This window comes from Drosophila kikkawai, chromosome 3R (genome assembly GCF_030179895.1).
Source record: "Drosophila kikkawai strain 14028-0561.14 chromosome 3R, DkikHiC1v2, whole genome shotgun sequence".
Classification (NCBI taxonomy): Eukaryota; Metazoa; Arthropoda; class Insecta; order Diptera; family Drosophilidae; genus Drosophila; species Drosophila kikkawai.
The window spans coordinates 12,570,902-12,594,979 of NC_091731.1; the positions used below are offsets into that span (position 1 = coordinate 12,570,902).

Below are 24,078 nucleotides of genomic sequence, written 5' to 3' on the forward strand. Positions count from 1 at the left end.
CAAATGGATTTTAATAAAAAGACACGTATTTTTTTTTTTTCTTTTCTAGCACATAATATATTTTTAAACCACGCTTCTTTTTACAAATAAAAACTCTTGTACACAATATTTTATGTTGCGCTTTTGGAATTTACATATACACTTATAACGATTAACATATATAATTACACAGTTTTCCGATGTGATATGCATCGCTCTTCGGTATAATGTTGGAGTAAATATTATTTTTATTTAAAGTAATTACAACTATATGTAGTCTTTCGCTTTCCTCGTAAATAAACATAAATAATATATGTATATATGCATGTATTTATTATATAAATTTGAAACACAACATTGCCGTTTTCTTTGTTTTATTTTTCGTCGCCTTCGTACTGTTCTCTTTTTTTTTTTGCACTGAAATCCTTACCAGCCCCTAAAAATTTCAGTTTTTTTTTTACTTAGTTGTTTGATGCCTAAGCAATTAGCATGAAAATTGATTGCTGTATGTGTAGACATTTATCAAACATTTTATACAAGTTGCGAAAGTAATTAACATTCATTAGTAATTCATATGGTTTTTGTTGCTGCTGATGTTGTTGTCTGTCTGTTGTTGTTGTTGTTGCTCCTGTTCTTGAGGTTAGTTCCTGTTCTTGATTTTTTGTTGCAGGTTGAGGAATGGTGAATGTCTAGGTGATTTTCTGGCCTTAGTTTAGGGCATTCATTTCGCCGGAATTGGCCAAAGGATAATCCAGTTCACCCAGACGGGTGGCCGGTCGTCGAGGGCGATTGAACTTTTAATTAGAATAAAAATGAAAAAAATATTTACTATAAAAATATTAAATGCATAAAAAACACAAAAAAGTACATCTCAAAATTTACAAATTTAAATTCTTATTCTTATTCTAAAATTTAATGAATATTTATATCTTTATACTTGTTAATATTAATTCAAATTTTTTGCTTAATGTATAAAATGTTAAATATTTTTGTCGCTGTGTGTGGCACCTACCCATGATCTCATGATTTTGTAGAGCACCTGTCGGGCGGGATAGTCATTAAAGTCGCCCTCAGGCGCCACCGCAACCTGTTCGTTCGGCGCCATCATCGGCAGCAAGCCATTTGGACGGATATAGTCCTGGTCCTGACCACCGGAGGCTGTTTCTCCCATTCCCGTACCGGTCCCAGATCCGGCACTAAGGGAACGCTTGCCATGACCGCCGTAGCATACATGTCCGAAGGCTTGGCATCCCTCTGTGAAGATTTGAAAAAGTGAGTTAGTCACAGCAGCAGTGGTGCTTACATTTTTAATGTCTTAAATGTAGAAATGATAAATGCATAATTATATTTTTTAAAGCTAATAATGCCATATTAAAAAATAATTTTATGAACTTTTTGTAATACAAATTGACTTAGAAATTCCAAAATATTTTATTAATGAATTAAAATCTTATAGTCTGGGGTCTCTGATATTTATAACACTGAAATAAACATTTATAAATAATCAAATATATTAATTGCATACTTTAAAAATGTTATTTAGCTATTAAAAGCTATAAATGGGCCTTTTGAGTATTACAGGCTCAGCACCAAATCGATATCAGGACCTCCCATCCTTTTGCTTGAAATTGAGCCCATTGCGTGTGCATTTCCCAGAGCACCACCCACAATATTTTGCCCATTGCTGGGAGATAGACTGCTCCTGTGATGCCGAAATCTTTAATCGCTCGCCAAAGCTCAAGAGAGACATCCTCCGATAACCATTTGACCCCATGACGGTTCAATTTCATTCTGTTTGCTTGTCTGATGCGTTGTGTGTGAACAAACTTTTGACTTTTTGCTATTTTTGAATTTCCGCCCACACACCGGCAAGCATAAATTTTCCTGTTGCACACTTGGGAGTTGTCCTTGACATACGCACAATGTAAATGCTATGGCTGGTTGGGAGGATTACCCTAAGTTGAAAGGTTGTTTGTTTAATCTTTAGGAGTCTTGGTACTGAAAAGTTACCCATAGTCTCTACAGACTTTTTTAATCTTTGTTATTATTTGAGCATATTTTTACCTTATTGCTAATTTTCAGTATGTATGCTGATTATCAAACTAAATTTAAATCAGGGTATCTGACTTCTGACTTCCTTTTGTGTCTGCCTTACACAATTTTCCTAAATAAGTTTGCTAGCCATCATCTTAAATGCCGTTTCAAAGGCCATCAAATCAAAAAGTTTTCGTAATTGAAGCAAATGGGGAATCTGATGGAATGGCCACTGAAGGCTGGGTCTTTGGAAACTTGCATGGTTGACTTTCTCTATTAATAATTTCAGCAGATATAGATGTCACACACATACTGAGAGATGGTGGCAACTTGCAAGGGAAACGGAAATTGCAACCCTCCATTTTACCTCGAAGCTCTTGTTTTTGCCATTTAACTTTTCCGCAGCTGGAAAAACAAAGACGCCCGTGTGGCACATTTGTTTGTCTTGTATTAAACTGCAACAATTGATGCCGCCTCGATGGGCGAGGATGATGCGGATGTGCATCGGTGACGACACCCATTTATGGCTTTGTTTTTCGAGCTAAATTTAATGAATATTTCATGGGAGCTTCACCTGAATATTTCCAGCAGAACAGCTTTAAAAGTATAAAAGCGGGTGCACTTTGAAAAAATGTTCTTATTTTATGAAAGGCCATTTTAAAACTTAGAAGTTCTTCAAAATTATATGAAGAAGAAATAAACAACTGTTCTGTAATTGATTTAAAGCCCTTGAGAAAACCCATTAATTATTATTGTTATCATTTTAAGGCCCTAAATCATTTACGTTTGGTTTAGAAACCGGAACAAGCCTGATTAACTTATCAGTGGATTATACAATTTAAGACCCATAATTACTTGACAAAAATTGAATAATAATTCGTCAAGTAGTCTGTAAATATAAACTGCCACTTAAAAACTAACAAAAATTTAACTATTCTTCAGTTTTAAGTAGCTAATTTTTACGATGTACTTACTTTTCGCTTGGCTCTGTTGGGCTGCCAGGACTACGGTACAGATGACGACCAGCAGCAATGAAATTGTGGATTTCATGATACCTGCAAGAGAGGAGCAAAGACAAAAGGGATGAGCACACCTGTTGGAGTCCGGAGTCTGAAGTCTGGCATTGACAATGCGAAGGAGTATTTCCCCTGGGCACGCCACACACTAATTAGGAAATCCGAGCACAGAGCGGCGGGCGAGTTGAAATCGAATACGAATCCGAAAGTCCACATGCGCTTAAGAAGCTAATCCTGGCAGAAACTTTTGAACTATGATTTATGTAACGCCCCCACAAACACAAAGACAATTAGCATGGACTTGAGGGCAAAAGGTGGAAGTTCTGCAAGCATTTGTTTATTACGTGCCTGGAATTTCTCAAAATGTGCTCATCAGCTTGCGGACATCTTTTCCGAGAATATTCAAAGATAAAAGCTAAGTCATTTAATTTGCGGGGACCATCATGTTTTCTTCCACTAAATGTTTGGGTTTGTGTGGGCCAAGGACCAAAATTAAAGCTATTAAAATTTGGCAACAGCTGATGTTCTCCTATAACTCATCAATCATACGACATGTGTGCGTAATTAAGTTTATTATTTGAAAACGAACCACAAGTCGCGTGTAGCCATAAAAAGCAATTTTAATAGGAATTACTTATTTAGTTATTGTATTATTTAATTACAGGTAACTTGAGCTTTTATGTGAGTATTTAGATATTGCATTATTGAAATTTATACACTTATTGTAATGCTTTAAATATAATTAAATACTGAATTTCAAAATATTTTGAGATCCCAAAATAACTCACGTGTCTGTCTGATACGTCTCCTGTCATTCTGTTCATTAGTATTAATGATAACATAAGGTATTAGCGTTGATGTCGCCATCAATCATACGCCCCGTGTGCCCGACTTGGTTAATATTCAAGAACCGAACCCGGTCGCGTGTCGTTTTCAACTGCATCATGAAAAACTCACCTCAATAAAGCTGATTAGCTGATCTTTATTTTGTGCAATATATATACGGCAGGTATTTTCTTTGTTTTCAGGGTTTATCAGCACTACACTTTGATTTATTATATATTTGTATTATGTTTGCCGTAACCTGGTTACTATATAGAATCACAGATATGATTGGGGCGGATGTTTTTGCCAGTTTTCAGTTTTGATATGGCAATTCCACCGACCGAATCCGAATCCCTGAGCGCGATCTCACATTTTCAAGCTCCCGCCAGCAACTGAGACCGATCTGTGTCTCCGCCCCATCTATATGCCACCTTCGGAATCTCAGCTCTGCGTTTTTTTTTTCTTTCGGCGACCCACTGATAAGCCGCGATCTCTTCCGTAATCTCCACGCAAACGGTGTCACGCGTCTCACTCCCACTCCTGTAGCTTTTCCGCCTGCTTTCCATTTTCCCATTGCCCACCTCACCCCCCCTGGCTATTTTCAGACGCAGGCCGGGCTAAATTTATGGACCAGCCGATAAGTGGAAATTAATATAAAGCGCCAGAGCGCTACCGCTGGAGCAATAAAAATCATCACAACAAAAACACCCACGCACTGCGAAAACAATAACAGCATTCGCATGACACGAAAAAATATATATGGTATGTGCATATATAATAATAATAATTGTTTACCAAAGGCGCAGGGCGGTGGCAACACTCGACCCTTGGGGCTTATCAATTTTCCCAGCTATTTAGTTGTGATAATAATGCCTTAATGAGCTGTTGCTGCCACACAGTGTCACTAATACCCGTTCGTATGGCTTCCAATGCCGTAAAATTTCCACAGGTGCTGGGATTCTCTCAAATAATTTGTACACGTGACAAATTTATAGGCACTGTTAAATGGAATCAAACTAGAAAGTAGCTCAACCTTTAATTGTATATGTCCTCATCAGTCTCTTTCTTCTTTTAATTTTTGCGTGAATTTATCTTTTACAAAATTCGATTTTAAGAGTAAGAGAAAAGGCATTGCTTTAATTTTAAATAACATATTTTCTAGGTCAACATTTACCTTTATTTTTTTTCTAAGTGAATCCCCAATTCAAAGTTCACGATCGGTTTCCGTGTGAAATTCTCTAATCACCGGCTGATAATACTCGCAAAGACAAAGCAAACAGCTGCTAACCAGGTCAGGCAATGGAAGCGTGCCTCTGGCACAAATCGTTTCAAATCGGATCAGATTGCTCTCCTCTCTAACAGATTAGCCAGTCAAATGGGGAAAAAACAGCGCAGGAAAAATTAAATTAAAGCGGTCCTTAAGTGAGGTCAAGACTTTCTGTGGTTTTAAGCTAGAGTACTAAAAGCAAAGAGCTAAAAGTTGGCAAGTTACACTCATTAAGAGTCCACTAAAAATTGCAGATGGCAGAGTGTAATTTTAAGTTATAATAAATTAAACCCCTGTGGGATCAATTTCAAAATTTATTTGGTTGTTATTGTCTTGGACTTGGACTTTAAAAAATGTTTATGGCTCTTTTATGAGCTGACTTTTCATAAAATCTTTGCTCATAATTTTTTTGCTGGCTCTGTTCTGCTCTTTTATTCATTATGCTCATTATGCTGCATATTTCATTGAATCCTTTATGACTAGACTATATAATTTAATATTATCCCCTTTGGGAGCAATCGCATTTTTGCATGCACAACTCCCATTACAGAGCTCTGAATTCCTAATGAAAAGTGTGCGCTGCGCCGGGAAAAGGGAAAACACTCAAATCAAGTTTAAGTTAAAGTTTCTCAACAGCAACAAGTTGCGTCTTTCGCTTGTCCGTTTTCCCTCGCCAAGGATAATGCCTGATTTATACAGCTGCTCGCAGGAATGTGTTGACTTTTAGTATCTTCAACTTTGGAGGCGGAAAATGAGCAGTTTTGCGGTGACTCGAAGCCTCAACTTTGGCAGCGGGGTGGCACACGGTGGCCTGCAGCAATTTAGTGGGAGTTATCAAAAATAAATCAAAGCGGAAGATGAGGCATTTGAAAGCCACCCCACCCACTCTGGGCCGGGAATCTGCATAATTATGGCTGCTAATCTAATTCGATTCAATTAGATTAGACAAATAAACAAAAACGGTCGAGGCCCAAACAGGACCTCAGGGGCATTGGCAAATTAATTGCCAACAAATGTAAGCCAAACCAGGGAAGTTGCTTTAATCGTAATCGAAGGAAGTTAGAACGTAGAAATTGTGGGGATAATTTGTAATTAAAAATGTAAATGTAAATGATGGGTACTTTTACTTTTGATGGATTAATTGTTTGCATAAGGATATTTTAAGTTCTTTTTTAATATAAAGACTTTGGAACTTAATGGGTTAATATTAAATGAATTTAAAGATTTAAATAAAAGCTAATTTGTTCTCTGATTTATTAACTGTATAAATTACTTCCATTTAAATAGTGGATTAACATTTTCTAACTCAAATTTTAGCTTAGTTTACTGACAAGTTCCTTACATTGAGTCTTATAAATATTTATAATATTATATTGATTTCTTTAGATCAATTTGGAATATAATTTAGAAGTTTTTGAAACAAAATAAAAACTAAATTCATTATGATAGTTTTCATTTTCATTAAATTTGCAACTCTATATACATAAATATATTTGGCAAAGTTTCACCTTTCAAAGTTTTTCTGTAACCAACAAAAACATATAAGAAAAAAAACTAGGAATCTTGGGAATATAAATTAGTTTTTAGTTGAATTATGTTGAAAATTATCTACTTTTTAGGACACAATTTTACCAATTACAGGAATTAGTCTTCAATATTGCACTTTTAAACTGATACTTTTTAATAAAATTTCTAATAAAAATCCTGTTTTTCACAGATTTATTGAACAATTCACTAATTTACTTATTAATAACATCACTACCTCCTAGGATATTTTGTAATTTCAAAATTGTATCTAATAAAAACTCACCCATTACAATGTAAGGAGTTGAGGGACTTTAACACAATCTAAAAGCACTGTCTTTATCAGGCGACACCTACTTTCACTTGACTGGTAAACTGCTGGGGCAAAAGAAGTGTCCTTGTCTGTCGTCCTGGTCCTCGTCCTCGTCCTTGCCGGATGGTTTCGCTGATATTGCCGCTGCTGCTGTTCGACTGCAAGCCGGAGTTCTTTTGGTGCTGCCAAAGGCGAGTAGGCCAGCTTTATAGCTGCTGTTGCAGCACCTGCGGCCTGCGTGTGTGTGTGTGGGCCGGCGCAAGGCAGCCAATCAGAAGCGAGCCGAGAGCCGAGCGACGGACCCGAAGTGCTTTTGCCTAGAAGCATGCTGCGATATTTTCGGTTAACTCTTGTGCGTGGGCCCTTCATTAGGTTCGTCAAACGTCAAATTTAGCCAAAACGCCCAGATTTATTTGCTCGCCCGCGGATGTGAATGAATTGCCATCATTGGTAGTAGCTCCAGAGTGCCACGAGTGCGTTACCTGCTGACGTAGTTGCCAAAAGCGGACCCAGTGCACTCTGCCCCCGAGAAAACCATGGCCCGAAAAGCGCTTAGCACTTAATTGATACACAATCCAATTGAATGATTCCCCAAGCGGTGACCTTGCGGACAGCCTTTGACTGCCTTTTAGTGGGGTTTGAATTTCTAATTTATTTCTATTTATTTATTTATTTATCCAAAGCTTACAAATAGTTATAAACTAAGAGCTAACTAGGGGTAAAGAGCCATAGCAGCTAAGGCCTTCGACTCTAATTCTTATTTATTTCTATTAGCTTATCCCTTTCTTGTAAATACAACTAAAGGCTTGTCTTAATAATTAAACTATGATAATATAGCACAAAATATATTGAAAGAATACATATTTTTTGATGTATATTTTATTAAAAATGTATTTTATATGATTTTTAGACAAATATAAACTAAAATAGTCCGAATTTGGGGTGCCATTTCGTATAAACTTGCGTTTTTATTAAGCTCTAGTCTTATTACCTTTTACATTCCTTAAAAAATAAACTACAGCTCGTAGGCCATTTTCTAATGAGAAACCTCAAGCAAATGAATGTGTTTTCATTATTTAGCTAGAATTTTCCAGAATATAAATATATTATATTTATTTTAGATTTTTTGTTTCCTTGCTCAGCAGTTGTCAAGCCGGGTTAAAATATCAAAACCTCAGCTAAAATTGATTTTTAATGCATTTTTAGATTACAAATGTTCAGCTTTGATCAGCATTTGATTAAAAATGATTGTTTTAAAGAGCTTCTATTAAAATATGATAGACTTTTTAGACTTGAAGACAAATATTTTGCTTTTTATCAGAGTTCAGTTGTAATATTTTGTGATTTCCCTGAAGCTCCTTAACTTAGATCGAACAAATTGATATTTAGTCGGATTATATTTCAACAGCGCTACAAATTGATTCGCTAATGAGTTGTTTACAACATTTGCCACCTCCGCCCTCGATGCCATGTCCATCTGGTGTAATCTGTCCGGTTGCATGCGATTGCTTTAGTCTCGGGATTGGCCTGTTGCTACAGTGAATATATGTAAATATATACACCCCTGATCCGCCCACCACCCGCACACACGAACCCAAAGGTTATCTCCTATACACCTATATCGCACCAAAAACAAATTACCCGATAACCAGCTGACGGTGCTCAATGCCTGGCGATCAAAATATTTGACAACAAACACATGAGCCCCGGCTCAGCTCCCACAATTTGATGAGATTGCCCACCGATGCTCATCTGTTGTCTGGCTTGGGGAAAGCTAGCTATCAACTGCATCTGGAAGCACTGAAAACAAGCTTGCTTGAAGAGTTTCAATTAGGGAGATTAGGGAAAAGGGTGTGTAAACCCTAGGTTAGGATCGTGGTTTTCTGTTGAATTGCAATTTTTAGATTATTAAAAAAAAAACAAGGTATAAATATTAATGTCTAGATTTGGAAGAAAGAAAAATTTAAGAGATATTTTTAAAGGGTCTGTAGATTTAATGAACGGTTGAAGAATTAATAGGTGATTTAACTTGTTGTAGTTAAAGTGTTTTTACTAATAGATAATCCCTTAAATTGGTTAAATTACTTTGAAAAGTGGTTGCCAACTTAATTAACGTTTTGTTCTGTTCTATTATATATAATTACGACTTAAAAGTATAAACTAATGACTAAGAAAACACTATTGTCTACTTTGAGGCGACATACTGGAAATATTTTACTGTAATTTTTAATGGGTTTCTCGGATAAACATCACAGGTTAATACAACATTTAAAAATATGTTCTAAATGCCTTTTTTAAGAGATTTTCTCATCATATTTATAATAATTTTAAAATAAATTAAAATTTTCCACAGAATACTTACCAAATTTCAATAAAACAAACTGCATATTTCATATTTTATTATTTAGAATTTATTAAATTGTTACATTAAGACCAGCTCTTGGCAAAACTAATTTGATCTCTGATATTGTGATTCATATTCTATCTGGACGGCTTGGCTTTCAATTGGCCTAAAAACAAACCAACAAAAGGTGGTAAGGTAAAACAAGGCATTAACGGTTGAGATTCCCGATTGCACAGAAAGGTCTGGCTGAGTTGGAAGTTGAAGTTGGGTTGGTGTGGGAGATAGCAAAGGCGGCTGACAGTTGGCAGCTTAGTGGAAGAGGCGGATGATAGACCAAAGACCCAGCAGGGAGCCAAGGATGGCGCTTACGCTGGTGATCGAAGGAGCGGCGGCACCGTTGTGGGCAGTGCAGATGTGCGGCTGTGGGGCGGACACATACTTGCAGAGGGTGCCGACAAAGTTCTCCTGGGCGCGTTCATTAACCTTCTTCTCAAATTGCTGTAAAATTTTTAAAATATTAAAATTTAAATGGTATATTTAGTCATAACCGCTTCTCACCTCGTTGAACAGAATGGTGGGCACGCTGGTCAGTGGCTCCTTGAGCCGCTGGGTGGCCTCTCCGGCCTTACGTAGCAGGACACTGCCCTCGGTGCTGTTGGCACATGTCTTGATGTTCTCCCAGTTGTTGATGTGGTTCTCCTGCGCACAACGCTGGCCGGGATAGACATTGTCCGGGAAGTTCTTGCCGGCCTTCATCAGGCAGTTGATGAAGTCGATAGTCAGGGACTCGCGCGTGTACTCAACCTGGTAGGAGTTGGCCTGGATGTGCTCGATGGCACAGGCATGCACCTTGTTGCCGTAGCACTCGTTCGGCCCATGGTGGCAGGTGAAGGTCACCTCGGCGCCCTGGGTAAAGAACTACCAAAGAAAACGATGCAAATGAGCCATTGTCCAGCCGGAGGAAAAATGAAGTAAGGGTTCGGGCTCACACTCACCTGAGACTTTCCGAAAGGCACCAAGGTGAGGTCCACCACATCGCGCAGCTCTCCCCTGACCGCAGGATACAGTTGCTCCGTAATGAACTTGGCACTGTCCGGGCACAGAGACTCGTAGTACACGGCAATGGGTACCTAGGGAATATTAGATAATAAAATTGAAACAGGGAATTAAATTTGCACTTGATTATTTGTAGACAAATATAATACTATCTTAATCTAATATGTTTATTTAAATTATAAATATACAAAAGGCATGTGGCGGTATTTCTTTCGGTGCAAAAGATTGCTGCACTTGTTCAAAGTCTGATTGAGGGGGATGCCGTCCCTAATTTGCATTTTTCGAAAGTGCAGCCAAACCGAGCCATGCAAATCACATGCGGCTGAATGGACCGGGTCCAAATATTGTTACTCTTTGTTTATCAATTGGGGACAACAACTGGCACATGCTCCAGTTGATGGGCCAAAATATTGATGAACTTGAACCGGCATGCGTAAGAGAGTGATAGATAAGGAAAATAAATATCAGGAGGTGATTCCAAATGTGCATTTAATAGACTTTGATTACAACAACACAATCAACATCCATTAATTTGCTTGCCTTAAACCTATTAAATATATACTTGAACAAAAAAAGTGGAAAACAATTAAAACACAAATGTCTGAACTTAATTAATTAATTGTTTGGTTTGTTATTCTTAAAAAAACATTAAATTCATTGAATAGTTTATCTTAATTCCATATAATTAGGTCGCGTTTGGGAAGTGAACACATGGGTTTACCCATTTGAAAGCTCCAGGAACATGTGGTTTGAAGCCGGAATATTTGTGTATAAATATACAAATATCAAATAATGCTGATCTCAGCACACAATTCTCTTGAGATCAGTCAACTCGGCATATTTCCATATCTCATTCAATAAATCTCTCTGGACGTATGGTATTATTCTGAGAAAATTAGTAAAAAAAACCTTTTTTGTATAGTTTATTCATTTCCGGTGGCTTGAATATGTTGAACAGAACTACAAATATTTATTTTCCAACCTCAACCAAACTCTCGCTTATTGCAATTTACTTGTAATTTCTGTTGATTATATTAACCCAAATAAAAACTGATTACAGATTAATCTCCACAAATTGCTGTGAACCTTAACCGATAAAATAACTATTTATTATAATAGTTTTTTTTAAACTCGTGACTGATGCGCAATAGTTTTGACAATGGCAACCAAAATGACAATGGAAAAAATAACAGAAAAAATAGAAAATAATCACAAATGCTCACGAGTATATAAACACAAATGCAAATTGTTTATTTGCTGGAGTTAAAGTTATATAAAGGCTGCTGACGCATCGCTGAAAGAACCCACCGTTCTTAATGATCTGAACAACAACAGAAGCTTCAACAGGTAAATGTAAAGGTACACAGCAAGAAATACATAGATAAATCTTGGTGAACCAGCAAGGTAGCTAAGGGATTGTTTACTTATTCAGGGTATAGTTTCTAAATAAATTAAAAAATTAATAATCTAATTGGTAAACAGAAAATATAAAAACAAATACGAGTTTCTATTAGAAACTTTCTAATATAAAGCATTTTATTTACCTACTAAAAACATTTTTTTCTAAACGTTTGCTTTAATAATAGTAAATTTAATTGCCAAATAAAAAACCTAACTAATTAACAACAACAAAACCTTGAAGACTAGCCAACTAATAAAACCCACTATAGGTCGCAAAAGGTTAAATTAAATTAAATAAATAAAAATAAAGGTACTTTGCTCCCTTTAAGCTTAAACCGAACAAAAGGTCGTTTCGTTCTGGAAATTAGCCCAATTTATTCTGTGTGTACAATGGAGTTGCAGTTGGGCTGCCGGCTCACCGCCGCTTGGCTGCTCTGTGAGAAATTGAAACTGGTCTCGGAACCGGTTTTCCGGAGCCCCAAACGAAAATAACAACAGAGCAGAGCAACAGGGCACTCGGTGGCTTATTTACAGTGTCAATTATGCTCGCTGCTCCCTGCTCTATGCTCTACGCTCTACGCTTTTCCGCTGCGGCATTTTCCAAGCTAGTGTCGGGTCGTTCAACTCATGGAAATGCCACTTGTTGCTGCCACGAAAAGGGTGCAGCTTTTCTAAAGCGATTTTCGTCTATTATTCATTATTTTTCTTTGCGCCTAAGCACGTCTTCACCTACATAGTATAACTGCTTTTCGACGGCCCTGACACGCTTGCCTCGGTTGTGTAATGATTTTTATTTAGCCATGCCATTTTGCAGCTTTTTTTCGCCCGTCTATGTGTTAGTTTTTTGCCGGAAAGACTCACCTTAGCTGCGCCGTAGACTGCGGCAAACAGGCAGCTCATCAGGAGACATACGGCGGCAATTTTGTGACTCATTTTCTGGCTTCTTGTTGTTCTGCTTACTAATTTTTTTCTTCCAATTTTTTGTTCCTTCTGTGGGCTTTCGAACGAGCGACTGTCGCGTTGTGAGCGGTCCGGGGTCTAAGCGCGAACTGTTGTTTGCTGGGAAAAGAGAGCTTGACGCTGCCGGTGAGCACGGCGTCGAAACCAGAGCCAGAGCTGCATGCATAATTTGGGCTGGGCTTCGTTTCATCGTATACACATCGATAATACAAGAGCTCGATCGCTGATTTTAAGAGGATAATTTACTATATAAGATATTATGTTAAATTAAATATTTTACATAGATAAATAGAAATATGTAACTTATAGATTAGAAGTTATAGTATATTTTAATAGAAAATTAAAGGCCTCAAAAAAACTTTAACAAAAATATAAAAATATTGAATAAAAGGATACAAATTAAATTCGTTTTTATTCATTAATGATTTCCAAATTATTTTTTAAGATCAAAAATAAATATTTTTGGTCATGTAAATAGATTTAAAACTAGACCAAAAACAGAAATCCCAAAAGCAAAATATCTTAAATTGATGTGTACTTTAAAAATATCGAAAATGGGATATCCTGATTTCATTTTCAATCGAAAAATAAACAAATAAGAATAGAAATTACTAATTTAAAATAAAAAATAAAAGGAAATTGGATTTAAAAAGAAGGTTACCTCGCATTTTCAAGTCCTTATATGTTCATCCCTACGGGATTCTGGACATTTTAATTACAAGACAATATAAATACACAGTTCTTTCCACTAAAATTACATAAAACGCATTATTTTTTGTTTCCTACCATTTTTCTAGCCACCAAAACCAAAACCTCAACATATTCGAGTCTTAGCAACTTTTGCCACCTAGGGAAATCAACCCTTGCATGGTTCACCTACACATAAAACACGTTCTTAAGTACATTTGCGTAACTTTATATAAATAATGGAATTACAGATTAACATGCACAAGTCCTGGGGAGTTGGGAACCCCCCACCTCAGTCGCGAAACCGAAATCCCTTGGCTATCAAGTCCTTGCGTGCCTCCAGAATCTCAGCCTGCAGCTCCTTGGCGGCCTCGGGGCAGTCGTTGAAAGTAAAAGTCCGGTACAAGACAGTCCACGCCGAAAATATCTGAGTGAAATGATGATAAAATTGTGAATTAATCAGAGGTCAGGTGTTATCTACAAAGTCTACAGAACTTACGCCGAAAATCACCAGCAGCAGCAAGGGGAGCAGTTGAATGTGTAGGAAATACTTGGTAGTAAACTGGGTTTGCACCGTTCCCAAGACAATGGCCAGATAGGGCACTGCAAAGAGCGAGGCGTAGAAGAGCCAGCGTTGCAGGTTCGTCATATTTAATTGGATTTTTGGGGTAAATAAAACAAAATCCAAAATAAGGAAATACACGTAAACAGACAAGTAGTGTGACCGTAGGTAGGCCGGGTAAAATATACCATGTCTCTTTGAGAAAAATACTAAAAGCAGCCTGAGTTTTAAAGCTGGCAGCTTTCTAGAGCCAGTAACACCTTTTAATTTGAATTTTAAATAATTTAAAGTAAAAAAAAAACACCGTTCTAAATACATACAATAATAAAACACGATAAATATTACACTTTAATTAATTTATTTTAATTCTAATTTAAGAATTCTTTGCATTATAGGCCCAACGGCCAAAATCAAATAATTTTTCTTTTTAAAATATTTTAAATAAATCTAAGTAGTTATGTTAAATTAATTTGCTAATTTAGTGGGCGAAGTTTCAGTAACACCCACTGTACAGGGCGTATTGGCAAGAAGGTCAGCCGTGCGGCAGCCTACTATTTGGAACTTGACCTCGTTCTCCGGCAGAGCACCACCCACGAAGAGTTTCGGCTCACTGCTCAGGGCCCAGAGCTCCTCCTCTCCCTGGGAATTCCGGTTGATCTTCAGACCCGTGACGAACTTGATCTTATGCGGATTATAGGCCACCACTCGCAGGTCATCCGCCGTATAATTGGAGCTCTCCTCCCACTTAATAAGCGCTCCCAGGCTAATGAGGCTGCAGAAGAGATTCCCCGACTGATCCATTACCTCGGACTCGCATTGGATACCCCGAGTACCCAGGATGTGGAAGTGGCCATCGAGCGATGTACTGGCATTGTTCGATTTCCAGATGGTTTCGTTGTTGATCACGGCAAGGGACACCTTCACTTCATTGAAGGCGTTCAGGGTGTGGAAGTACAGGAAACGATCCTCCACTTCACTGGGACTCAAGCTCACAGTGAATATTCCCGCCTGGGAGCTACCGGATCGAGCTAATCCCACAAACGCCAAAGGTCTCATGGACTCGTGCTCAATGCGCCAGGATCTGCCGGTCAAGGAGTCAAACACAATAAGGCCATAGCCCCAGGCATCGGCTATATAGGCCTTGCCGCCCACGCATCTATTGGGTGTGCCACTCTCCGACAGGTCCACAACCAGGGCGGTGAAGATGGACACGCTGGGCGTGTAGGTATTTGGGGGCAGGGAGTGCCTCTGTATCAGCTCGTCCCTGACCAGGTCAAAGGTCAGAACCTGCGGCGGACACAATTGCAGGGAGTTGACCTGGCCAGAGTCCACCACCCAGAGCCGCCAGCATTGATCGATCTGTGAAAAAATTGAGAAAAAATAACAAAATTTATAATCTCCATCTCCACATAAGGATTCCCTTGATAAACTGGTACTCACATAAGTCCTAATGGCCGATGTAATGCCAGAGCAATTGTTGGGTGGAATATGCCACTCTTTATTGGGATACGGCTCCAGCCTGGGGTTCTCTACAACCTCGTTATCATCCGACACCACGGTGGCCAGCGTGAAGGGTGTGGCCATGCCCAGCCGTGGAATCGTGAGGAAGGTGCGATGTCTTCCCTCATCTCCATACTCAATGTCCACGTCCACCGGCAAGAAGCGATTGCCCAGGGCCTGGTCATCGCCCAGACTCAGATTTGTCCACTGGTGGAGAGTATACAACTCCTTGAGGGCCAGCTTCTGGGCCTGAACTGCACTGAGCAAGCTGAGAAGGATCACGATCATGGCACTAGCTGATGACTTACAGAGTGACAGATCCATACTGTTCAAAAGGTTGCCGAAGACTGAAGAGATGAACAGGTAGGCGCGATAGAGGTGTTAGCCTGTGGTCCAGGCTGCACTCGAAGAAAAAATCTAGCTAAAGAATGATTAAAGGATATATTTTTAAATCAAAGGAAACTTATATGGCATAATTTTTGTTTATTGAAAATATTATTTACTTCATTATGACTTAATCATTTTGTTAATGAATTTTAAAAACTATCTTAAATGTAATTTATTTTACTCGATTTCTGGGCTTAAACATTTCTTCGCGTGTAATTGACCAGCGGGCTCTTAGGTAAAGGTCGTGTACCTGTGGCGACCAAACAAACACTTTCGAATAGTTCAAAGATTTATGGATGGACATCTTTTATGGCCGCTTAAATGGTGTTTGCACTGCCCCAGCCAGCCTCTCAGATCTCGAGGGTCTCTGGTCTAGTCTTTATGGAGTCTCGGATATCGGATCTAAAAGCAACCCCGCCCCTGCAGCAGGTCGTCAACGTCGCAGCGTAGTACCCGATAATTGATCTCGGTGTAGTCAATGGTTCCGGCAAAGATCTTCTGCAGGCGATCCGACAGCAGCCAGAGTTCCTCGCGCCCGTCGCTGGGTCTTTGTACGATCTTCATGCCGCTCACAAACTGCAGGGTATCAGGATTTAGAGCCAGCAACTGGACATTTTCGCGAGTGTAGGGCCTGCGTATGTCCCAGCCGAAGATGCCGATGGGTTCCAGGAAGCCGCAGAACCAGAATCCCTGCCGGCTAATGGCATGCGACGCGCACTGAACTCCCCGCCTGCCCAGAGTCATGAACTCCGACAAAGAAGCACTCAGGCCTGCCCTCCAGTTCGTGGCATTGTTGAGTATGTCCAGGGGAATGGCCACCTCTAGGTCGTTGGAAAGGGCATGGAAAACCAGGTGTCGTCGCAGCCCCAGACCCAGCGGAGTCACTGATAAGGCCAGGGGTCCATCGAGCAGCTCGAAACTCTCACCTGCCACCGTGTGGGTGCCGAATCTGGCGTCCGGATAGGTGAACTTGTTTTCGATGCGCCACGACTGCTGATTCGCCACATCGTAGACAACTATGGCCTTGCTGGTGGGATCGGCCAGGTAGGCAAACACATCCTTGCATTGCCCACCTGGCGGTGGGTCCCGTATGTCCGCGAATATGTTCACAAACCTGCTGACCTTCGCCTTGTAGGCGGCTTCTGGCAGACGGTAGCGATGGATTAACTGGTTGGTGGCCAAATCAAAGACCACCACCTGCGGCGCACAGTGCTGCACAAACTCTATTTCTCCACTGTCCAATACCCACATCTGTCCACAGGCATCAATGTGGACCCGATAAACGGAGGTCAGACCATCGCAGTTGCCGCCGTGGCTGCTGTGCCATTCATAACTGGGATAGGCCTGGAGTACCGTGCCATTTTCACCCTGGACATCTGTGACATAGGCCAGGGAATATGGAACCCCTTGTCCAAAGCGAGGTGATGTCACAAAGAGACGCGGACGGGCGCCATTAGCTGAAATGTCAAAGAATTGATGTTTAATTTTTATCTTGATAAAAACAGGAATTAAAAGTGATCGTCGAATGCCTTGATGAGCTCTGAATGTATATTATTAAACATCTTTAAATGACAAGGCAATGAATCCGAGAACTTATTTTTAAAATTAACTAAAAAAGTTAATTAATCCGATTACGGAAAAGAAAGATCCTCAGCAAATCAGTGACTCTCAAAAAATTATCAATACAAATCTCTAATATTTGTGTTGTGTGCTTACGTGGGTAATATACATCAATATCGATCGGTATGGGACTGCCCGGATTATAGCGACCATTTCGCAGCAACTCCTGCCGTTCCTGTTCGCTGGGAAAACCATATTGAATATTCTTCCATTCGTAAACTCTTTGCAGTTCCTTGTACTCCGAGGGAAACTTGAAATTCGGCTGATTATTCTTTGGGCGGTTGACATGATAGTGATACTGAGCCAGGCAAAGGCTTTGTAAAGTTATCCATAATACAAAATGTAGAATTAGCCGCCTGTAACGAGTTCTGGATTAATCAAGGTAGCCGAAAATAAAATCTGCCTCACATTTTCAGGTTTTGTTCGTCCAATCAAGAGTGATCCTTACTCGAGGGCTCTTGCCATTATACTGAACCATCAGACGCCAAAAAAGCGTAAACATTGTGAAATAGCAAAAACAAAATTCAATGGATGTATCACAACTGGTTTTTAAAATGTATATTGTATAAGTTGGTTGTTTTTGCTCTTCTAGAGTTTCATCTCTTTCAGTATAATGCTCTTTCTGAGAGTACTTCAGATGTGTGGCTAAAATGGTAATGCAAGGAAATAATATATATTATTATTTGTCATATAAGATTGTTTAAAATTTAGCAGATCAATAATAAACTAAAATCACAGGCTCTTTACAACATGATTACTAAGTTATTTAGACCCTAGAGAAGAGTAAGTGTATATTAGATTCTTGGAATTTAGTTAACAAATGGGATTAGATTATATACATAACTAAATAGAGTTCAAAAGCCACGAAAGTGTTGATTTAATGTATTGACATTGAAAACAGCATGGACAGTTTGTTATCAGCCTTATAAATATCCAATCGCTCATGAATAATCCAATGGGTGTTTAGGTTAATTGGTTCAACCGAATTTGGACTAACGATGCTGGCAGTTTCCATGCAAATAAACTTAAAGACGTAATTTAGGAGGGACTATCGCTATTAGTTCAAGAGATATTATAAAGATAGTTAAGATAGGATTTACTAAACAAGAAAGGAAACTAACTTTGGGAAGCCGAAATTTGTATACCCTTGCAGTTTTCAATAGAATTATGGCATCGACTTTTAAAAGATTTTCTGTGCTAGTTTTTTCTGAGCTAAGAAACCGAAATAGGACTTTAGAAGTTCAAAATTTTAGCACATTTTTTAAAATTTTTACGATAACCCATATCAAATTTTTTGTCTTTGACTGTTAACATCAACTTTCTCAGAAGAATTTATAATATTCCCAGTAAAATTACTCCCCCAAATGTTTAATATTAAACACAGTTAAAATTAAAAATCTAATATGATCAAAACTATTACCAGGTTGTTCGCTAACATAACTTCTAATCGTTAATGAATAAACCATTGGGTGTTTATGGCCCCAGTTGGCATCGGTTTTAATATGCAAATTACTTTGATGGAGGCGCCCGCCACTAAGAATTAAACCGCAGGCCAGAAAAAATGAAGAAATCAACACATTAAATGCAGAAAAAACTAGTTGGTCTGTCATTTCACGGCTCATTAATGTCACAGCCGAGAGATGAGCAGCGTCGTCGGTAAGTTGGCTTAATTTGATTAATTAATCAAAAGGCATTTTGTCCATTGAGACATTCTGTCCGCCAGAGAGTGACGAAACTAAACGCGTTTTTATTGCACTTTCATAATGTACAAACGAAACTTAATTGATGCGACGGCTTATACATTCGCAGCGAATGAGCGCCAAGTCATAAAATATTTATGTCTCCGAACTCGTCACTCACTGCTCTTTCTTATATCAGCTTGACTTTTAAATAACAATATCGGGGATATAATTTTCAAATTTAACGATTTGTAAGTATATATAAACAGCTCATCTCATATGTATATATATCCAAATATTAGAAAGTGATTCCGTTGGATGCGGTCAGCTTGTCATCGAAATAAAATTTGAAATCAATTAACAGAAAACGCTTCCTTATTTTCATATTGATTTTTAATTAACGCCATTTTTTGGAAAGGGAAATACATTGAATATAGAAATATTTTAAAGCATATACAACTGCATTCGATATTTGAAAGTGATTCAATTCGATTCGATTCCCAATCGATTAACCAATTCCACACGCTTGACTGCATGCAATAATCGCAATCTGGTAAAACATACCAATATATCTGTCCACCTTGCCCCTGTACAATTTGTTTCTTGTTTCGCCCATCAATTACTGTCCGAAGATACAGGAGATACTATCTAATTCCACCGACGCGTCGCGACGCCTGCCGTCGACCGGTTTAAGCCTCAAATTGTTAATGGCATTTAAAAGCGAATATTGTTTGATGACTGGAACTGGTCGCTTAATTTGGACTTAGCCCCGTAATATTCTTCACACATTTTGGCCTAACCTTACCCCAGTTTGCCATAAACTCGAGGAACACTAGCCAAAGGTGTTAAAATAAAAAAGTAACAGCTTCCCCAAATTTAGCAAGGCTTGAGCTGCCGGAAGCAAGTCTTTTCGCCTCTGGAGGTATTGGCCAATCTCTAATACCCTGGTCTAGATATGGCTTCCTAAGGTGACCGCAGTAATCTGCAGCAGGTGGCAGACTCGTTTCGACTTTATAGTTAATGTCTTTGTTAATCAACTAAGCTGTGACACTGCCATTCATTGCATACAAATGGAAAAATAATCTACCATTAAGTGTCGCTGCAGATATTAACGTGCAATTAATTGGCTTGAAAGTAATAAATAGTTGGCATTATTGGTCACATTTATCATGCTTGGGAGCTTTCTTCAAGGAGAAAAGTAAAATATACTGCTGGGAGTTTGCAGATGAAATTAATGTGTTTAGGAAACATTTACCAATGGTGTAAGCCCAAGCCATTGCTTCCCGTATCAGAGGTTAAATAATGGCATTGGCTTATCTATAACTCTGGGGTTTTATTGTAAATATTTCAGCAAGAAAGTTAATTTAATTTAATTATTTAAATACTATTGGGATTACAAGGAATACTGGTTGATTTTTCCCTATTTCCCTGTTTAAATTGAAGCTGTAAATAAATTTGAATTACTTAACTAAAAACCTTGACGATCCCTTTCGCAACAATATATAACTTCGCTAGCTTAAATTGGGCTTTAAAGTTGAGTCAATCAAGCAACAAATATGCGAATATTTAATGACTATATAATTGCAATATTTTTGGCAAAATGTAATCATTATAAACACATTTACTTATGCATTTTATACATTCAGCTTTCTGTGCTCAGAACAAATATTAGTTTAGTAAAATGCGGTACACATTTATATATTGTGCTCTACTAGGAGTATTTTTATCACATTTGGGTGTACGCTGAGAAAACCCATAACTAAGTATAGAAAATATAATAAAACCTCTTTTACAGTATGCAGTAATTTTCAAGTTTTCCAACTTTGTCTGCGAGAGCTACAACAAATCGTGGTTCGAGTTTCACGAGTGTCGCCTGAAGGCCGTATCTCGGGAGAGAGTGATCCTAAATATGAACGGAACTATTCTGCATCCCGTAAATAATGCCCACACAGAGGGCAAGGTGTTCAAAAGGGAAAGCGGCTTTAAGCCGTGGCTTATGGAGTCTAGAGTGGATGCCTGCCGTTTTATGCGAAAGAGCTACAACCCAATAGCTAAATTAGTCTTTGGTCTCTTCAAAGAATTTACCAATATCAACCACACATGCCCTTACGTGGTAAGTATATCCTCATTTTGGTTTTAAAAACAACTAAAGTATAACTTTAATTTTACCAGGGCCCACAAGTTGTTAGAGGATTTTATCTGAAACCTGAACTATTGCTTCTTCCATTTCCAAGTGGCGAATATATGTTATCCCTGAGATGGTTCTTTGACCAGAAACTGCAATTTGATACCAATGTCAGTTTTGTGTTCGTCGAGGATATAATGAAAGCATGAAATACTAGATCGTTTTTAAAGTTAACAAAATGCAGCGCGGTTTATACCACTTATAATAATTATTTTGCACTTTGAAATGGGGATTGTATTGGTAGAGAACTTAATTTCCAATAGTTACTATATACCATTTATTTTTAAACCATTCAACGGACCAAATAAATGTTGATCTTAACATAAAAGCTACAGTTGAAAATTCAAATAATTGCTTAAATAATATAGGCTAAACTCTTCCATTTATTTGACTATTTAGTCTGAGTCAGTGGCAACGTGTTACTTAGGTCGGCGGAAAAAGTTGAAGTGCCTTAGAAGGTTTCACATCAATTGTAAAAAAAATAAAATAACGTATGTATCATTTCAGTCAAATCAATCGCTGAACCTTAATTTTAAAGTAAATGAACCAAACAATAAACAATATTATTTTGTAAAATATGTATATAGACATTTATATCTCTTTAGGTTCTTCTTTTTGTGCTCAGAACAAACAATAGTTGCTTAATATGCGGTTGTCTTTAGTTTGTTGTGCTCTACTTGGAGTATTTTTATCAAATTTCAGTGTAGGTCGTGGAATAATATATCAAAAAAGAAATACTATTCAAATCTCTGTTTTATAGTTTGCAGTCGTTTTCAAGTTTTCAAACGTTGTCTGCGAAAGCTACAACAAATCATGGTTCCAGTTTCACGAGTGTCGCCTAAAGGCCGTGTCTCGGGAGAAGGTGATCTTCAATCTCAACGGAACTGTTCTCCATTCTGTAAATAACATCTTTGTCCATGGTAACCTATATAAAAGAGAAAGTGGCTATAAGCCGTGGCTCGTAAGGGAAATAGTGGATTGCTGCCGTTTTATGCGAAGGAACTATAACCCGGCAACAAAAATAGTCTTTGGTCTTTTTAAGGAATTTACCAATATCAACCACACGTGTCCTTATGTGGCAAGTTTACCCAACTTTTCAGCTTTAAATAAAAGATAATAATTTATTTTTATTTCAGGGACCACAAATTATCAGAGGATTTTATCTGAAACCGCAACTATTGCTACTTCCATTTCCAACTGGCGAATATATGTTATCCTTGAGGTGGTTCTTTGACCAGAAACTGCAATTTGATACCAATGTCAGTTTTGTGTTCGTCGAGGATATAATGAAAGCATGAAATACCAGATCGTTTTTAAAGTTAACAAAATGCAGCGCGGTTTATACCACTTATAATAATTATTTTGCACTTTGAAATGAGGATTGTTTTAGTAGAGAACTTAATTTCCAATAGTTACTATATACCATTTATTTTTAAACCATTCAATGGACCAAATAAATGGTAATCTCAACATAAAACAGTTGGAATTCAAAATAATTGCTTAAATAATATAAGCTATATTATAGCCTAAACTTTTCCGTTTATTTGACTATTTAGTCGGAGTCTGTGTCAACGTGTTACTTAGGTCGGCGGAAAAAATTTTAAATACCTAGGAAGGTTTCACATCAATTGTAAAAAATAAAATAACGTATATGCCATTTCATTCAAATCAATCGCTAAACCTTAATTAAGTGGACAATTTTAAAGTAAATGAACCAAACAATAAGCAATATTATTTTGTCAAATATTTATACAGACATTTATATATCTTTAGGTTCTTCTTTTTGTGCTCAGAACAAACAATAGTTGCTTAATATGCGGTTGTCTTTAGTTTGTTGTGCTCTACTTGGAGTATTTTTATCAAATTTCAGTGTAGGTCGTGGAATAATATATCAAAAAAGAAATGCTATTCAAATCTCTGTTTTATAGTTTGCAGTCGTTTTCAAGTTTTCAAACGTTGTCTGCGAAAGCTACAACAAATCATGGTTCCAGTTTCACGAGTGTCGCCTAAAGGCCGTGTCTCGGGAGAAGGTGATCTTCAATCTCAACGGAACTGTTCTCCATCCTACAAATAACGTCTTTGCGCATGGTAACCTATATAAAAGAGAAAGTGGCTACAAGCCTTGGCTCGTAAGGGAAGTAGTGGATTGGTGCCGTTTTATGCGAAAAAACTATAATCCGGCAGCAAAAATATTCTTCAGTCTCTTTAAGGAATTTACCAATATCAACCACACATGTCCTTTTGTGGTAAATGTATCTTACTTTTCTTCGTACAATTCAAGGTAATCCTTTAATTACATCATTTCCAGGGCCCACAAATTGTTAGAGGATTTTATCTGAGACCGGAACTATTGTTACTTCCATTTCCAACTGGCGAATATATGTTATCCTTGAGGTGGTTCTTTGACCAGAAACTGCAATTTGATACCAATGTCAGTTTTGTGTTCGTCGAGGATATAATGAAAGCATGAAATACCAGATCGTTTTCAAAGTTAACAAAATGCAGCGCGGTTTATACCACTTATAATAATTATTTTGCACTTTGAAATGGGGATCGTATTGGTAGAGAACTTAATTTCCAATAGTTACTATATACCATTTATTTTTAAACCATTCAACGGACCAAATAAATGTTGATCTTAACATAAAAGCTACAGTTGAAAATTCAAATAATTGCTTATATAATTTAAGCTATATAGGTAAGCCCCTAAACTCTTCTGTTTATTTGACTTTTTAGTTT

General features: G+C 37.9%; 8 protein-coding genes across 11 annotated transcripts; 3 read left to right on the top strand and 5 right to left on the bottom strand.

Moving 5' to 3' along the window:
• Positions 1-291: 291 nt before the first annotated feature.
• CCHa2 (neuropeptide CCHamide-2) lies at positions 292-7,126 on the bottom strand. Of its 4 annotated transcripts, none has more exons than XM_017165916.3 (4): positions 7,003-7,126; positions 2,988-3,068; positions 992-1,233; positions 292-773 (listed from the first exon to the last, which is right to left on the bottom strand). In XM_017165916.3, exons 2-4 carry the CDS (start codon positions 3,061-3,063, stop codon positions 687-689), a joined length of 405 nt encoding a protein of 134 aa, XP_017021405.1. In that variant the 5' UTR covers positions 3,064-3,068; positions 7,003-7,126; the 3' UTR covers positions 292-686. The 4 variants fall into 4 exon arrangements, with proteins under 4 accessions (XP_017021405.1, XP_017021402.1, XP_017021404.1 ...); XM_017165913.3 differs by having other exon boundaries at positions 6,932-7,121; XM_017165915.3 differs by lacking the exon at positions 7,003-7,126 and adding an exon at positions 3,987-4,234.
• A 2,220-nt stretch (positions 7,127-9,346) lies between these two features.
• GILT1 (Gamma-interferon-inducible lysosomal thiol reductase 1) lies at positions 9,347-12,813 on the bottom strand. The gene is made up of 4 exons (XM_017166016.3): positions 12,621-12,813; positions 10,298-10,432; positions 9,861-10,220; positions 9,347-9,800 (listed from the first exon to the last, which is right to left on the bottom strand). The coding sequence occupies exons 1-4, from the start codon at positions 12,690-12,692 to the stop codon at positions 9,612-9,614; spliced, it is 756 nt and encodes a 251-aa protein (XP_017021505.1). The 5' UTR covers positions 12,693-12,813; the 3' UTR covers positions 9,347-9,611.
• An 806-nt stretch (positions 12,814-13,619) lies between these two features.
• On the bottom strand, positions 13,620-14,151 carry Dpm3 (Dolichyl-phosphate mannosyltransferase subunit 3). Its single transcript, XM_017165927.2, has 2 exons — positions 13,906-14,151; positions 13,620-13,833 (listed from the first exon to the last, which is right to left on the bottom strand). The coding sequence occupies exons 1-2, from the start codon at positions 14,053-14,055 to the stop codon at positions 13,699-13,701; spliced, it is 285 nt and encodes a 94-aa protein (XP_017021416.1). The 5' UTR covers positions 14,056-14,151; the 3' UTR covers positions 13,620-13,698.
• A 282-nt stretch (positions 14,152-14,433) lies between these two features.
• On the bottom strand, positions 14,434-15,756 carry yellow-e3 (L-dopachrome tautomerase yellow-e3). Its single transcript, XM_017165918.2, has 2 exons — positions 15,409-15,756; positions 14,434-15,327 (listed from the first exon to the last, which is right to left on the bottom strand). The coding sequence occupies exons 1-2, from the start codon at positions 15,754-15,756 to the stop codon at positions 14,434-14,436; spliced, it is 1,242 nt and encodes a 413-aa protein (XP_017021407.2).
• A 309-nt stretch (positions 15,757-16,065) lies between these two features.
• yellow-e2 (L-dopachrome tautomerase yellow-e2) lies at positions 16,066-17,936 on the bottom strand. Its single transcript, XM_017165928.3, has 3 exons — positions 17,884-17,936; positions 17,572-17,831; positions 16,066-17,312 (listed from the first exon to the last, which is right to left on the bottom strand). Coding segments are annotated over exons 1-3 (1,317 nt in total). The 5' UTR covers positions 17,886-17,936; the 3' UTR covers positions 16,066-16,257.
• Positions 17,937-20,835: 2,899 nt separating this feature from the next.
• Positions 20,836-21,488, top strand: LOC108074035 (uncharacterized). The gene is made up of 3 exons (XM_017165903.1): positions 20,836-20,871; positions 20,950-21,267; positions 21,327-21,488. Exons 1-3 carry the CDS (start codon positions 20,836-20,838, stop codon positions 21,486-21,488), a joined length of 516 nt encoding a protein of 171 aa, XP_017021392.1.
• Positions 21,489-21,985: 497 nt separating this feature from the next.
• On the top strand, positions 21,986-22,637 carry LOC108074034 (uncharacterized). The gene is made up of 3 exons (XM_017165901.1): positions 21,986-22,042; positions 22,100-22,417; positions 22,476-22,637. Exons 1-3 carry the CDS (start codon positions 21,986-21,988, stop codon positions 22,635-22,637), a joined length of 537 nt encoding a protein of 178 aa, XP_017021390.1.
• A 516-nt stretch (positions 22,638-23,153) lies between these two features.
• Positions 23,154-23,809, top strand: LOC108074033 (uncharacterized). Its single transcript, XM_017165900.1, has 3 exons — positions 23,154-23,210; positions 23,268-23,585; positions 23,648-23,809. The coding sequence occupies exons 1-3, from the start codon at positions 23,154-23,156 to the stop codon at positions 23,807-23,809; spliced, it is 537 nt and encodes a 178-aa protein (XP_017021389.1).
• The last annotated feature ends 269 nt before the right edge of the window (positions 23,810-24,078 follow it).

Coding starts and splice junctions, on each gene's coding strand:
- CCHa2 (XM_017165912.3), bottom strand. CDS start 3,896: ATGGCGACATCAACGCTAATACCTTATGTTATCATTAATACTAATGAA. Junction 3,069..3,817: donor GAGACGTATCAGACAGACAC/GTGAGTTATTTT, acceptor CCTCTCTTGCAG/GTATCATGAAATCCACAATT. Junction 1,234..2,987: donor CCAACAGAGCCAAGCGAAAA/GTAAGTACATCG, acceptor AAATCTTCACAG/AGGGATGCCAAGCCTTCGGA.
- GILT1 (XM_017166016.3), bottom strand. CDS start 12,692: ATGAGTCACAAAATTGCCGCCGTATGTCTCCTGATGAGCTGCCTGTTT. Junction 10,433..12,620: donor CAGTCTACGGCGCAGCTAAG/GTGAGTCTTTCC, acceptor AATATTCCCTAG/GTACCCATTGCCGTGTACTA. Junction 10,221..10,297: donor TGCCTTTCGGAAAGTCTCAG/GTGAGTGTGAGC, acceptor TTTCTTTGGTAG/TTCTTTACCCAGGGCGCCGA.
- Dpm3 (XM_017165927.2), bottom strand. CDS start 14,055: ATGACGAACCTGCAACGCTGGCTCTTCTACGCCTCGCTCTTTGCAGTG. Junction 13,834..13,905: donor TGCTGCTGGTGATTTTCGGC/GTAAGTTCTGTA, acceptor CATTTCACTCAG/ATATTTTCGGCGTGGACTGT.
- yellow-e3 (XM_017165918.2), bottom strand. CDS start 15,756: ATGATCGTGATCCTTCTCAGCTTGCTCAGTGCAGTTCAGGCCCAGAAG. Junction 15,328..15,408: donor CATCGGCCATTAGGACTTAT/GTGAGTACCAGT, acceptor ATTTTTTCACAG/ATCGATCAATGCTGGCGGCT.
- yellow-e2 (XM_017165928.3), bottom strand. Junction 17,313..17,571: donor TATTGATGTATATTACCCAC/GTAAGCACACAA, acceptor TTGACATTTCAG/CTAATGGCGCCCGTCCGCGT.
- LOC108074035 (XM_017165903.1), top strand. CDS start 20,836: ATGCGGTACACATTTATATATTGTGCTCTACTAGGA. Junction 20,872..20,949: donor TATATTGTGCTCTACTAGGA/GTATTTTTATCA, acceptor CCTCTTTTACAG/TATGCAGTAATTTTCAAGTT. Junction 21,268..21,326: donor ACCACACATGCCCTTACGTG/GTAAGTATATCC, acceptor TAATTTTACCAG/GGCCCACAAGTTGTTAGAGG.
- LOC108074034 (XM_017165901.1), top strand. CDS start 21,986: ATGCGGTTGTCTTTAGTTTGTTGTGCTCTACTTGGAGTATTTTTATCA. Junction 22,043..22,099: donor TATTTTTATCAAATTTCAGT/GTAGGTCGTGGA, acceptor TCTGTTTTATAG/TTTGCAGTCGTTTTCAAGTT. Junction 22,418..22,475: donor ACCACACGTGTCCTTATGTG/GCAAGTTTACCC, acceptor TTTTTATTTCAG/GGACCACAAATTATCAGAGG.
- LOC108074033 (XM_017165900.1), top strand. CDS start 23,154: ATGCGGTTGTCTTTAGTTTGTTGTGCTCTACTTGGAGTATTTTTATCA. Junction 23,211..23,267: donor TATTTTTATCAAATTTCAGT/GTAGGTCGTGGA, acceptor TCTGTTTTATAG/TTTGCAGTCGTTTTCAAGTT. Junction 23,586..23,647: donor ACCACACATGTCCTTTTGTG/GTAAATGTATCT, acceptor CATCATTTCCAG/GGCCCACAAATTGTTAGAGG.